Source organism: Sprattus sprattus, assembly GCF_963457725.1.
Source record: "Sprattus sprattus genome assembly, chromosome: 5".
NCBI classification, from domain to species: domain Eukaryota; kingdom Metazoa; phylum Chordata; class Actinopteri; order Clupeiformes; family Clupeidae; genus Sprattus; species Sprattus sprattus.
In genome coordinates, this window is record NC_137924.1 from 12,940,609 (window position 1) to 12,955,546 (window position 14,938).

General features: G+C 47.8%; 1 protein-coding gene across 1 annotated transcript in view; it reads left to right on the forward strand.

The window, feature by feature from the left end:
• The window catches only part of lrp2a (low density lipoprotein receptor-related protein 2a), a gene marked incomplete at both ends in the record, with an annotated part of 65,886 nt that overhangs the window by 12,790 nt on the left and 38,158 nt on the right, over positions 1 to 14,938 (forward strand). Inside the window, 22 exons of the mRNA XM_080838592.1 lie at positions 389 to 508; positions 778 to 906; positions 1,557 to 1,726; positions 3,226 to 3,449; positions 3,935 to 4,141; positions 4,353 to 4,555; positions 4,951 to 5,091; positions 5,352 to 5,555; positions 6,293 to 6,485; positions 7,250 to 7,375; positions 7,699 to 7,829; positions 8,319 to 8,456; positions 8,844 to 9,125; positions 9,391 to 9,630; positions 9,863 to 9,982; positions 10,069 to 10,185; positions 10,423 to 10,803; positions 11,986 to 12,000; positions 12,514 to 12,762; positions 13,431 to 13,642; positions 13,758 to 13,942; positions 14,498 to 14,726. Of these exons, the coding sequence (XP_080694718.1) occupies positions 389 to 508; positions 778 to 906; positions 1,557 to 1,726; positions 3,226 to 3,449; positions 3,935 to 4,141; positions 4,353 to 4,555; positions 4,951 to 5,091; positions 5,352 to 5,555; positions 6,293 to 6,485; positions 7,250 to 7,375; positions 7,699 to 7,829; positions 8,319 to 8,456; positions 8,844 to 9,125; positions 9,391 to 9,630; positions 9,863 to 9,982; positions 10,069 to 10,185; positions 10,423 to 10,803; positions 11,986 to 12,000; positions 12,514 to 12,762; positions 13,431 to 13,642; positions 13,758 to 13,942; positions 14,498 to 14,726 (4,016 nt within the window). The remainder of the gene's footprint in view (positions 1 to 388; positions 509 to 777; positions 907 to 1,556; positions 1,727 to 3,225; positions 3,450 to 3,934; positions 4,142 to 4,352; positions 4,556 to 4,950; positions 5,092 to 5,351; positions 5,556 to 6,292; positions 6,486 to 7,249; positions 7,376 to 7,698; positions 7,830 to 8,318; positions 8,457 to 8,843; positions 9,126 to 9,390; positions 9,631 to 9,862; positions 9,983 to 10,068; positions 10,186 to 10,422; positions 10,804 to 11,985; positions 12,001 to 12,513; positions 12,763 to 13,430; positions 13,643 to 13,757; positions 13,943 to 14,497; positions 14,727 to 14,938) is intronic.

Below are 14,938 nucleotides of genomic sequence, written 5' to 3' on the forward strand. Positions count from 1 at the left end.
TGATCAGACATATTCACACCCCAAAACCTGAATAGGCATGTTTGAAAGAGCCATATGCCAGACCATTGTGTGGACACAGCTTCAAGGGATATAACCCAGATGCAGCGAGAGTCAGACTCTGAGTGCAGTTTCTCTGCCTGTAGAGGAAGGAGACATCACACTCACCTGTCTGTTTCTCTTTGCATCCATTACCAAGGGCAAAACAAATAAATAAGAAGGGCTTATAATTTGTTGCGGTGAGATTGTGGTGGCTATGACGATGGCATCACCATGTCTTCCTTTGGTGTGCTCCTTCTCCAAAAGTGTGACATAATGGAGTAGGTCTTACCTTGTACGGGGGGGGGGGGGGGGTCAGTGCTGGGGAGTAATGTGCGACTGTGCTGGACAGGTATCTGGCGCTGCGCCTCCCTGAGCTGTGAGCACCGCTGTCACAAGTCTCCTGAGGGAGGCACCTGCTCCTGTCCCCCTGGATATGTGGTCAGCAGCAACAACAGCCGCTCCTGCAACGGTAACATTCCCTCTCTGTCTCCCATGTCACCAACAAATACAGCACTGGGATAACTATTTGCCCCAGAATGTTGTCAAATTATCTGCTGTCTGTGTGTGTGTGGGAGTGTGTGTGTGTGTGTGTGCGTGTTTGTGTGCATGCAAATACAGTGATAGATCAATTTTGTATGCATATGTGCTAACATATTGGGTAAAGTTTTCTATCTCACTATATCTTTGTACTCTTTCTTGCTCTCTTTCTCTCTCCTCTGTCCATCTTGCGGGTGTCAGACTTTGACGACTGTCAGATGTGGGGTGTGTGTGACCAGCTGTGTGAGGACAGGATGGGCGCCCACCGCTGCAGCTGCCGCGAGGGCTACGTGCTGGAGCAGCACCGCCACTGCCGAGCCAGCACCTCCTGTGAGTCCGTCACTCAGTCACTCAGCACCCGGCCCGTGCAGCCAAACCCCTCACCTCATCATTAGCACCAGCCAACACACTCCCCCAACCAACCACCCCTCCCCTTCCCCCTTGCTTACACAAACAGTCCTCTACTACCCCCCCACCCACCACCACCCAGCCCCCTCCTCTCCCTGCCCGGTGGTGCATTGTTGCGCACTGAATGTTATTCCAGTCAGTCATTTGCTTATGCAGAGCAGAAACTGGCCCAGGGCCAAGAGACGGGTCCCCCCTCTGTGCCCCTCTGGCCAAGTCAGTGTTGTCCCAAAGCCCTTATTACAAGCTCATGTGGAGTCATTTGTGTGGTTTCCTAATTATTTTTGTCTTTATAATTGGGAACTCTATTCTTCAATTAGAATATGGAAAGCAGAAAATGGATATAGGCTTACAGAAAGTTTATTTCCATTTTTGTCTTTCAGGGTCAAAAAGTTGTGCTGTGGATTTTTCAAATAAACTATGCATTATGATTTCACATATATAGATTTTTTTGTAAAATGTCTCAGTGGTGGCTTCCAGATTCGCTTCTATTTCTTTTTCACTGAAATGTTAATGGCTGAATGCCTGATGTGGTTTACTGATATCATCTCTGACTGCTGGGTGCTGTTATGCAGCTGGAGTTCCCTCTCTGGTCTTCTCCGACGGCAGAGACTTACTCATCGGGGACATCCATGGAAACAACGTCAGGACTCTGGTCACTTCCCAGAACAGAGGAGTGGCTGTAGGAGTGGACTTCCATTACAAGAGCCAGCGCATCTTCTGGACTGACACCATTCAGAATAAGGTGTGTAATGAAATGGGGATGAGGTTTTTTTCCCCACAAATCTGCCTGGCAGATAAAAAAATAAAGATTTTGAAACCTCTATGCTAATGAAGCGAGTTGAATACTAGCAGTCATTCCAAGAATACACAGCGTTCTGTCTGGCACGTAAAGATTAAATTCCAGAGCATCCCACTTTGTTCCATCCTGACAAAACAAGGATTTCGACTCCTCAGACATCCAAGGAACCCATCTGGTCAGCTGGATGAGCTATCAGTGTTAGAGTTTGTTTGTTGATAACGCGAGTGCTTAATTCTGTAGGTTCAACTCCTTGACATGGACTAATGTTGCTCTCCCCCACACCGCACCAGTCTCCCTCCGCTCTGCAGTTACCTTCCCTCCGAGGGCAGAATGCCTGGGCTGCACTCCCATGTCGAGCCAGCCTGTCAAAAGTGTGCCCGTCAGTCTCATTTACTAACTCTTCAACAGCCCCCCCTCCACCCCCCCCACCCCCCCTCCACCCAAATAACCTAGTAACAGTGTTCAGGATAAACAAGCCGACTGTTTGTCTGTGAGCAGGGTAGTTGGCCCCCCACGTCGGAGGGAATTCTTTGAGCGATGCCTCTAGATACAGCTAATACGGTAATAAGGGGTGTTCCTGGTGGCTCCCAAATGGCGGGGGTCTCGATGAAGGAAGGCGGCAAGCCGATCTGGAAGAGGATTCAGCCTTTTTTCCACTTCCTTAATCTAGAATACCCTGTCTGATATACGGGAAAATGCTCACATATTTCTGTGCAATTTTATGCAACCCGACCGTGTTCAAAGTGACCATGCAGTATTTGTTTTCAGCCGCTCTGTCCCTTTTTTGAGGCATTCTCTGGCCAACTCAAAGGGCTTTGTTCGACGCTCTTGGCTGCTCTATGAGTTGAATCCCAGCCACGGGGCTGAAAAGCCGGGACATACCAGCAACTGGGTATCTGCGATCTGCCTCCAACACCACTAGCGAACCGTAAAAGTGAAGGGGTCCACAAACACAGTCTGCGAATGTTGCCTGGGGGGTTACATTTCCAGGGCTTAAGTTTGTTTGAAACAGTTCAGCTGACAGTCCTACACTCCAAAAAATGGACAACAAACTGCCAAGTACCATGATGCCAAGTGCTTGTGCCAGAGGATGGTGCCATCTTGAAATCTGTTGGTAGACAATTTCACAACACTTTCAGAGGAGATGCCGGTATATCCGCAACGACAGACAAGATAGATATCGTGACGTTTTTAGACGCTTTTGTCCAAAGGCATCCTGCACTTACTCGGAATCAGCAATGCTAACCACTGGACCACCTAAACCTGTCAGGTAGTTGGCCAGATAGTTGGCCAAGTCAGTATCGCAATATCTTTTTCTTATCAAGAGTAAATGTGCCTTTATTTCTGTTCCCATGTTCAAATGCTTCACTAGTGACTATTGTACAGCAGTAGGCCTCCTACCATAATCTCCTAACAAGGATGCTTTCTCTTTGGCTTGCCAGGTGTTTTCAGTGAAAATGGACGGTGCAGACCTACAGGTGGTCTTAAATATATCAGTTGACTACCCCGAAAACCTGGCCGTGGACTGGGTGAACAATAAACTGTATGTGGTGGAGGGGAGCGTCAACAGGATCGACATGGTGGACTTCGACGGGAGCAACCGCGTGACCCTAATCGCAGAGAACCTGGGAAACCCTAGAGGCCTGGCGGTGGACCCTACGGTCGGGTGAGTGAGTGTGTGCGGTGCGGGGGAAAGGGGGCAGGAGTGTGTGTGTGGGGAGGGTGTGTGTGTGTGGGGGGGGTGTGTGTCTGCCCTTGTCCCTTATCTCTTCATGGTCTCGCTCCAGCAAGGCAAACTCAAGAGAGCCTGACACTCACGGATTGTCTCCCAAGAATGAGCTGGATGTAATAAAAATGATCGGACCAATTGAAATCCAATCGGCAGGCAGAGCCAGGTGGCCAGACGGTATATTGGGAAGTGATAATGAACATTCACAGCCATGTTGCTCTTTGATAGGGTTTTTTCTCCCCTCTTTCAATGAACCATGGATAAGAATCTCTGGGTCGAGTATTTGATTTCAGTTACACTATAGCTTAACCGCCCAGGTTTTAAGGGGTCGCACACTGTTGATACTGTTCATTTCTTTGAATCCGATTTACAGAGGGCATAGGCAACAGTGTAATGAGATCCCTGGGGTCTCTGTTCTATAGGTACCTGTTCTTCTCCGACTGGGACTCCTTGAATGGGGAGCCTGGACTAGAGAGAGCCTACATGGATGGGTCTAACCGATACGGCATCATCAAATCCAAGCTGGGTTGGCCCTCAGGGATCACTCTAGACATTGAGGCCCAAAGAGTCTACTGGGTGGACAGCCGCTACGACTACATCGAAACCACAACGTACAGTGGTCTGCACAGGTACGCATACATTATGGACATCCTAGCTCTGCTCCAACTTGTTATATATTTTATTCTACCATACTGTGTTTCAGACCAGTTGTACTACATCACAGAATGATTTAAATTATTTAAATCATTGATATAAAATGTCACCAACCTGTCAGGTTACGGTATCAGTATGCTAGTTTGGGATTAGCTTGACCCACCGTCACTGTGTGTTCCCTGCCAGAAAAACAGTGGTGCATGGAGGCTCCATTATCCCACACCCCTTTGCTATTAGCCTGTTTGAGAGCACGGTCTACTACTCCGACTGGACCAAGATGGCTGTTATGAAAGCTAACAAGTTCAGCGACAGCAGTCCGCAGGTGGTGTACACCACGGCTCAGACGCCCCATGGGGTGGCTGTCATTCACCCATACAGACAGCCAAATGGTAAGCCCGGCAACAGGCATCGTTCTCCTCCTTTATGGGACTTTTATAATGCTTCTAGTTCTACAAATTAAAAAAATGCTTTTTCTTTCTGTGACTTGACACACCACGTACATGCCAATTGAAATAAACACACCCGTCATTCCCACTATCCGCTCAGTACTGAGTCATTTTGAGGTTCAGGGAAGAAAACCCACAAAAATGTGAGAACAGCTTGACATCGCCAAACATCAAACACCACCGAAATACATCAGTTAGAAAGCAAGCTCATTTTCAGCAACGCCAGCTGTGCTGTTGTTGATGTTTGTAATACAGGTCTGTTGGCTGCTAGCTTGAAAGTCCATAATCTGTTGTTCAGTTTCATTCGTTTTTACTGGATGTGTCTGTTGTGTTTACAGTGAGTAACCCTTGTGGGGCGGACAAAGGTGGCTGTGAGCAGATCTGTGTTCTGAGTCACAGGACAGACAACGGAGGGCTGGGCTATCGCTGCAAGTGCCGCATGGGCTTTGACCTCCATGCTGATGGCAAACGCTGCGTTGGTAAGTTCAGTCGTGAGGCTTTCCCTGGGCTCTGTGTGTGTGGAGTAGGAGAGGATTGTAGGGCGTATGCGTGAGCAAGGTGTATGTGTGCAATTTGTTTTGTATTATTCTGATTCTGAATAATGACGACAATAATAAAAACTAAAAATAACCCTATAACTTACGTTTGATATTTGCTTGTAGTGCAGTATGGGGCCTTGTTTAATGTCTAGAGGGGGATACTGATTGTAGGTCTGTGGACATTTCCCTCTCTGTCTCAGTTGTTAGGCAATTCCTGCTCTTCTCCAGTCAGCTGGCAGTGAGGGGGATCCCCTTCAACCTCTCTGCTCAGGAAGATGTCATCCTCCCCATCACGGGCACTCCCTCTTACTTCGTCGGGGTGGACTTCAGTGCTGAGGATGACGCCATCTTTTTCTCGGATACCGCCAAAGACATGATCTACAAGCAGAACGTGGACGGAACCGGTGAGATATATTTCCCCTCTCTCCTCAAAGCCCTCCCCCCCAGCAACTCCTCCAGCTTCCAAAGCAGTGGATTCCAGCTCAGCATTTTAAAAACAAGGTTTCAAAATGCACAGGTTTAGCTCCTTTGGGCCCCAAAAATAGCAACGGCTGCGACTAATATGAGCTTATTGGAACCCTGGCAGTGCTGTGTGTTTGTGCCTCCGTGTGGAGCGAGGCTGCTGAGTCCAGAGCCTGAGCATGTGATCCTCTGAGGTCAAAGCACGGAATCATGGGAGTGTCTTATGGGGCAGGGGAAGCGTGGGGGGAAGGGTGAGCGAGCAAAAGGCTAAAGTAAGAAGGGTTCCTAATCACGTAACACCCAGTCACCCCTACCTAGTCTTAAGAACACTGACCCACAGAAACAAGACACATGTAGTGGTAGTGGAATATAAGATGTGAGTGGTTTGGATATCTAGATCCAAACATACCCACACAGAGAAATTCACTGGGCCGGTCAAATAAATACCTGTTAATAATCACCGTAGCAGCAAATCCCAGTGAAAGAAATGAACCTGCAGTGTGTTCTTGTGTGCCTGTTTGTTGGTCTTGCCAGCATCTTGCCTGATCTGACCCAGCCTTGCTCTCTTGTGTGTGAACCTGTGACCAGTAAATTCAGCCTGACAGTCTATTTGCTTAAAAGTGCCCCACTTTCATCTCTGTATTAAAACGGTTCGGGGCTCCCGCTTTGATCTGTGCAGGCCGCGAGGTGCTGGCCGCCAATCGGGTGGACAGTGTGGAGGACCTGGCTTACGACTGGATATCAAAGAACCTGTACTGGACCGACCCGCGCTACCGCAGCATTTCAGTCATGAAGCCGGCCGACAAGTCGAGGCGGGCCATTGTCCGGAACCTGAACAACCCGCGAGCCATCGTGGTGCACCCTGTTGTGGGGTAAATTCTGCGAGGGTTGGGATGTGGAGGGTGGGGAATGACACAGGGCGGGGGAGGAGCAGTTACTCAGTGTAACAGTGACAGACAGCAATGTGATGTAAGTGTTATTCCTATAGGGTGGTCCTGTGGTGCCTTTTGAAAAAGAGTAATGAAAACGAAAGTAATGCGAATCAGCAGCCAAAAACACAACAAAAGTATCTGGGGGGGGGTTAAGTAACAGAGTGCCATAAGCTGAGGTAATCACTAATCACTGAAGCCCCCAGATGTCAGCAGGGGGGTGGTGATGGGGGGAAGAAACACGACTCACATCCCCTCCTCTGTCTCTCTGTTCCCTTTGCCTCACCGACACCACGAAAAAGCCAACTGGGCACTCAGATCCAGTCACACCTAGAATAATACTGGAGGTGTCCATCTATTCATGGATCCCTCCAGCTTTGAACCCCCAAATCTGATAAAAGGGCTCTTTATTTAGGGCTAGTGGGACATTTCCAAGAGCTTCAAAGTCATAAGGCCCCTGGGCCAGGGAGCCTAGATTAGTGCTGCATGAAGGCTGGTATTGTGGCGAACACTAAGAACTTGGCTTAAACGGAAAAGCCCCATGGAGTGCTCAAAATACACTGTCTGTAGCGGTTCATAAATGCAACCAGGCAGTATTTTTTTTCCAGCAGTGTTGAGCTCAAGCCAGGTTCCCCCACTTACTATCTGTTGGCAAAAAACTCAATCAACATACATGTTCTCAATGTGTCTTCCTCTTTCCTTGGCAGATATATTTTCTGGACAGACTGGTACCGTCCGGCGAAGATTATGCGTGCCTGGTGTGACGGGTCACATGCCCTGTCAATTGTAAACACAACTCTTGGCTGGCCTAATGGCCTGGCCATTGACTGGAGGTGAGCCAAGCCAACGGTCCCCAGCGCGTCACTGATGCGAATCAACACCTGCACAATACACCATTCAGACTAAGCCACTGTTGCAGGAAAATATGCCCCTGACATTTTCATTCACCAAAGTAGCACCAGTCCACTGAATCACTGCTAGAGCTTTTGCATGATCGATGTAAGAAATGGCCAACACTTTTTGTTGTGTGTTCTGCTCGTGTTTCTATTGTTTACACATCTGCCTCGCTAGTAAGCTCCTTACAGACATGATCTGCAGTAATCCTTTCCTCAACGCTGGCCCAAAGCTGACTCATGAGTCCTGTGTGTTCTCCCAGCTCCCAGCGCCTGTACTGGGTGGACGCCTTCTTCGATAAGATTGAGCACAGCTCGTTTGACGGACACGACCGGCTGTCCCTGGATCGCATCACCCAGATCTCCCATCCCTTTGGACTGACTATTTTTGGAGGTCCGTTCTGACCTGAATAAATGAATGAATACAATTATTGAATAAATAAATAAATGAATAAAGAAAACTACTGGAACAGTAAATGTACAGTAAATGTACAGGCTAATGAGCATATTCACTAGGATTTTTTTCTGTGTTGTTTATCATCAAATGAAGTTGGGATCTACTGCAGCTAAAGATAAACAAAAAAGAGCAGTTTAAAGAACTACAGGCCTTTTCTCCTTTCTGGAGTGATTGTTCCTCATTCCTAATGTCCGTCACCATTGAAATTGAATTACGAGTCGCTAATCCTGTGCGGCGACGACGTCAGCAAACAATGCTGCTATTGATAAATTGCAGGCAATTATGGTCCCTCTTCAAACCGCCAGTTTTTCTAATACCACTAGTGGTGAGAGATAAAGTATCCCATGTCAAAGTTAGTGCCCTGGTATTCTTAAGGCAGCACCGCCTCCTCTGCGTTCTGACCAATCCATCTTTCCCCTCGGCCAGGTTATGCATACTTCACCGACTGGAGGCTGGGCGGGATTGTGCGAGTGCGTAAGACGGATGGGGGAGAGATGGTGGTTATCAGAAGGGGCATCAGTCGCATCATGCACGTCAAAGCTTTCAACTCCAACTCCCAGATTGGTGAGAGAGGCTCCTTCAGAGTGTTTGTGTGTGTGTGTGTGTGTGTGTGTGTGTGTGTGTGTGTGTGTGTGTGTGTGTGTGTGTGTGTGTGTGTGTGTGTGTGTGTGTGTGTGTGTGTGTGTGTGTGTGTGTGTGTGTGTGTGCCAGTCAGTTGGTTTGATGTAAGTCCCTGTGTTTACCTTAACATTTCAAATTTTAGCTGTATATTACTGAGATGGGGCAACAGGCCTACCACATCTAATGCAACCCAAATCTAATGCATCCCACATGAGTGAAATCTCTTCTTTTTTCCTCCCCTCCCTCTGCTTATTTCTCTCTCTCTCTCTCTCTCTCTCTCTCTCTCTCTCTCTCTCTCTCTCTCTCTCTCTCTCTCTCTCCCATCCTCAGGTGGCAACTTCTGCAACAGGCAGGCCAACCCTAACGGCGACTGCAGTCATTTTTGTTTCCCGGCCCCGGACTCCCAGCGGGTGTGTGGCTGCCCGTACGGCATGAAGCTGGCGCCCAACCAGCAGACGTGTGTGGACGACCCCACCAACGAGCCCCCCACGCTACAGTGCGGCGCCAACTCCTTCTCCTGCTCCAACGGGAAGTGCGTGCCCCAGAGCTACCGCTGTGATGGCGCGGACGACTGCTATGACCAAAGCGACGAGGCTGGCTGCGGAACGCACAGTAATGCATCACTGTTTTGTAGTAGTGAACATTTACATGGGATGGGCGCCGCTGTCTTCCTTTTCATTGCTTTTGGACTTGAGAACTACGAACTTGATCAACATATACAACGTACCCCTCAAGTGGATTAGCATTGTTCAGAAAGTGTTTGAAACTATATCATTTCTGCAAAATATTGTGTATTTGATTGTACAGTTGTGTGAGTTTTTCAATCGTTTTATGGCATAACAATGTTTCAGCTCTCCTACTCCTGGTCTTGTTGCAGACACCACCTGTTCACCAACGGCCTTCACGTGTGCCAACCAACGATGCATACCCATGAATTGGCACTGCGACGGACACAACGACTGCTCCGATGGCAGCGATGAGCACGCCTGCCCCACCCAGATCCCCGGCACCTGCCAGGCTAACCAATTCACCTGTGCCAACCACCGCTGCATCCCCCAGACCTGGCGCTGCGACACTGACAATGACTGCGGAGACGGTTCTGACGAGGCTGACTGCAGTAAGTAAAGCCGCAGTGGCTGGAGCAGTGTACAGGTAGCCATACATGGGGCCTTGAGCTGCTGGAAGACTGCAGAGTACAAATCACTGTGTTGCTTTTAGAGCATTCTCACAAACAATGAAGGGAAAGAGATGGAAAACGAAAAAAAAACACAAATGCTGATGTTTAATCCCCATCCAACATTGAGTCGGACCTCAGTATGTATCTGTGTCTGTGTCTCTGTACCTGCCAGACTTCCAGGGCACATGCCAGCCTGACCAGTTCCAGTGCCCAGACCACCGGTGCATTGGGCCGGCCTACGTGTGCGATGGAGACCGGGACTGTGCGGATGGAGCTGATGAGCAGGGCTGTGGTGAGAAGCATATTAAGCCTCAGATTTCATTCAATGTATGAAACTATGTTGTTATTTGAACTAATCATCCCATTGTTCTATTGTAGTATATAACTGCACCGCCTATGAGTTCAAGTGTGCCAATGGGCATCAGTGTGTGAACTCCTTTTACCGCTGTGATGGGGTCCATGACTGCAGTGACCGATCGGACGAGGTTGGCTGTCGTAAGTGGAATAACTGTTTTTAATTCAACTTTCAAATTTCCACCGACAGATTTGTTTTTGAGAATATTTCTGCATATTTTTGAGAATATTTTCCAGAACGGGGTAATAATACTTGACGAATTGATGGGCTATTTATGGGCATGGATGCAATGCACATTTGGCCTCTTTTGTGCAGTGAAGAATGAAGACACCAAACATTATCAATCTAATCAAAACAATGTTCCTTCTGCCCCTTAGCAACAAGGGCTCCAGGCATGTGCCACCATGAGACAGAGTTCCAATGCCAGTCTGACGGTAACTGCGTGCCCGCGGCCTGGGAGTGCGACGGGCACTCCGACTGCGTGGACGGCTCGGACGAGCACCATGCCTGCCCACCACGCACCTGCCCATCCTCACACTTCCGCTGCGACAACGGCAACTGCGTGTTCCGCGGCTGGCTGTGCGACGGCGACAACGACTGCAGGGACATGAGTGACGAGCGCGACTGCCCCACGCCACCCTTCCGTTGCCCCAGCTGGCAGTGGCAGTGCCCGGGCCACAGCGTCTGCGTCAACATGACCCGGGTGTGCGACAACGTGCCCGACTGCCCCAATGGAGCCGACGAGTCTCCTCTCTGCAGTAAGTCACCTCCCGCCTCGACCCACATACAGCAGATGGGACCACTGTCCGCTCCTTTTGTGACATTGCACTCACACAGAAGCTCTCTCTCTCTCTCTCTCTCTCTCGCACACACACTTACACACACATGCACACTAGAGGTGGAACAGTACGTGTATTCATCCTGAACTGCCATGGTATGGATATCACGGTTTGGTGAAGTCATATGGAGAATATGCTGTGGCCCATGTGCGAAGATTGATGAACATGATGTGGCACCAAATGTCAAAAGTGCGAGTTCTACCCGGAAACCTTAAAGGGAAACTTTTTTCAACCTTGGCCCTATCTTTAGATCTTTCTGGGTCCAAGATTTTAATAGGGACAATTAACGATCAAAATCGGTCATGGAACAACATGGAAAGGATAACTACAGAGATACCCCTGCATCTGTTTACCGCAATAACTGCGTGTTAGTGTTTTACCTTCCGGTCTCTGATGTAGCACCCCATTCAGTGTATGTAGTCGATTGGCCTACCATGTGGTTCTGGAGTGGGCACCCCTTAAAAGAAAAGCGCCTCCCTTTGACCATTGCCTACAGGCTAGAGATGGTCAGACCATTACAATAACATTCACGAGCATTCACGAGCCTGTCAGTGGGGAACACAAGTGGTTTACGTTGATGTGCTCGCTTTCCTTGCGTTTTCTTCTTTCTTTTTACCTTTTGTACAGACCTCATACCGAAACCGTGATGTCCAAACCGTGGTGTAAACGAATCCGTTACACCCCTAGCACACTCACACACACACACACACAACACCTATGCCTTCATTTTGGGTTGAATTACAACGTGGACATACTCAATCATTTGGGGATCACAGAGTTAATTGTTGGTGTTTTCAGGGTACACTGGCCACTTTTGGGCTCTGTTTGTTAACTGTAGCCAATGAAACTTCTTTCTTCTGTAAAATGTGCTGTTAATTGAAACTTTTGTTTGTTTCATCCAATTCTGGTGGTTAGACCAACGATATGATTGCACACGTGTCACCTGTGTTTGTTTGTCTTGTTTTTGTGTATTTTTGTTCGTGGAGTCAGTTGTGTAAATTGTGGGAAAACCCTTTGCAATCATGCATGTTGTCAATCTGGTGTGGATTAACTTTAAAGTGACCTGTGATTTTCCTTTCATGCCTTCCTCAATGCTTTCAGATGAGCCTCTACCAGGTAGGCAAACCCACAATCATTCACCCAGTCCCTTTGCATGTAGCTCTGATCTATTCCTAAAACAACACCCTGCCACATGCCTACTAACCCCGACAAACAGGTAGAAGTTCCATGCTGCCGTGCCGAAACCTTCCGGACGTCTGTAGTTGTTTAGAGAACTAGCATGAGCAAAGCACCGTATGCTAGTATGTGATTCCAAAAGGAATTTGTGATGTAGGCTGCCGACCGATAACCAATTTGAGCTGATGTTAATAACAAGTATTAACCTTCCCTACCCATCTGCCTCTTTTGTTTTTTTTCTCCTTTCCAATGGTCTTCATTACTGTAGCATCCAAGTATGAGCTCATTGGGCAATTCATTCAAAGAAATGTGTTATCTAATGCTGTTTACATAGCATTTAGAGTCAGCCCAAATTCCCTGAATGAATTCCTTCGCTGTATGTGTGAGTCTAATGTGGAGTGGCACTAACTCTTTCCTCACTTCACCTCTCCCCTCAACCTCGCCCCCCTCTAGACCAGGAGAGCTGCGCAGACAACAACGCCGGATGCACCGACGGCTGTATCCAGGGGCCGTTCGGCGCCCAGTGCACGTGCCCTATGGGCTTCCGGCTGACCAACGACTCGAAGACGTGCGAGGACATCGACGAATGCCAGCCGCCGGGCCTCTGCAGCCAGCACTGCTTCAACGAGAGGGGGTCCTTCAGGTGCCACTGTCAGGAGGGCTACTCACTGGAGGCTGACCAGCACACATGCAAAGTCTCAGGTGTGTGTGCGTGCGTGCGTGTGTGTGTGTCTGTGTGTGTCTGTGTGTCTCTGTGTCTGTGTTTATCTGCAAAGATGTATCTGCATAAGAGTATATGCCCAGCTTTACAGCACAGTGAATTTGTGAAATCAAGAAGCTATCTGATACTTAGTTAGTCATCATAGCTCATTCAAAACCCTCTGAAGAATCTTTCTTTGCATACAAAATGAACAGACAGTCTCATTTGGAGCTGTGCCCATTCATGTCCAGTGAAGCGTCCGATATGAATCCGATTGGCTCACTCAGCGCTATGACATGCTCTGTCAGTACCCGAGAGGGAAAATCCCCCAGGCGGAACCACATTTGGCCCTCCGGAGACAGAGATGGCCCTGGACACGGCTTGTGGCTGTCTCCCATTCCCCGCTGACCGCCAGTTCGGATTACAGCTGATAAGGCAAACATCATGTATGTCAGTCAGACGTCTTCAGATGGGCCAATTAGGACCTAATCAGCAACAAAGGCAGCGCTGTCCTGCCTTAGTTATGAGGCCCTTCCCCTATGAGACATCACCCGCTGACACAAGACTGACAGAAAAGCCGCCACTGCTTTGAGGAATGTATTTTGTAATACCTTTTATGGGAGGCATTTGGAAGGAAATATTGAAAGTATTTTTCGTGTTATTTCCACAGGGACGAGGGAGGCAGTACTGTTGGTCGCCAGCCGAAATCAGATCATATCTGATGACATCTCGTCCCAGCCGAACGTGGTGCGTTCCATGGTGCGCGATGGACGGAACATTGTGGCGGTGGATTTCGACTCGGCCACCGACCGCGTGTACTGGTCAGACACGACACAAGACAGGATATGGAGCGCCCACAAGAATGGCAGCGACAGGACTGTCGTGAGTGCTGGTCTTCCAAACCACTGCCTATCCATTAAACACGCATGCACACACACACACAGCACATCATGTCAACCGTAGGTTATTGATGAAACAACTCCTTTGAACTCAACAGATCTTTGACAGTGGCGTGACAGTCACAGAGAGCCTGGCAGTAGACTGGGTGGGCAGGAACCTCTACTGGACAGACTATGTGCTGGAGACTGTGGAGGTGGCCAGGCTGGACGGATCACACAGGACAGTGCTTGTCAGCGAGAATGTCACCAACCCCAGGGCCCTAGTCCTGGACCCCAGAAACGGGTAACACTCAACAATACCAGCATGAGTATAAAAGCATCACTAACATGAGTATAAAAACAACATTACTAACATTAGTATAAAAGCATCACTAACATTAGTATAAAAGCATCACTAACATTAGTATAAAAGCATCACTAACATTAGTATAAAAGCATCACTAACATGAGTATAAAAACAACATTACTAACATTAGTATAAATGCATCACTAACATTAGTATAAAAACATCACTAACATTAGTATAAAAGCATCACTAACATGAGTATAAAAGCATCACTAACATGAGTATAAAAGCATCACTTACATGAGTATAAAAGCATCACTAACATTAGTATAAAAGCATCACTAACATTAGTATAAAAGCATCACTAACATGAGTATAAAAACAACATCACTAACATTAGTATATAAGCATCACTAACATGAGTATAAAAACAACATCACTAACATGAGTATAAAAGCATCACTAACATTAGTATAAAAACGAGCTGTCTAACACAGGCCAGCACAGTTATGACAGCTGTTGTTTATATTATGTCCCTTATTTGTGACCCAGGTTTCACCTGATGTTCTGGACTGACTGGGGCAGAAACCCGCGCATTGAGAGGGCGAGTATGGATGGGAAAATGAGGACCACAATCATCAGCACCAAACTGTACTGGCCCAATGGTTTGACCATTGACTACCCTAACAACCTCCTCTACTTTGCTGATGCTTACTTGGACTTTATTGACTTCTGTGATTACAATGGGAACAATAGGAAGCAAGTCCTAGCTAGTGACCTGGTAAGGAAAAGATTTTCACTTTGTGTTACTGTTGTCCAAAGTGTGGGAATTCATTCAATCATGTTAGGAAAGAGTGGAAACATAATATCTATTCCAACGCAATTCATGGCTTTTACCGGAAAGATAAAAAAGGGGAATATTATTCCTTATGCATTGTATTTGGTTCCTTGTAATATGGTAATTCTTAGTATTACACTGATATAAATCGTTAT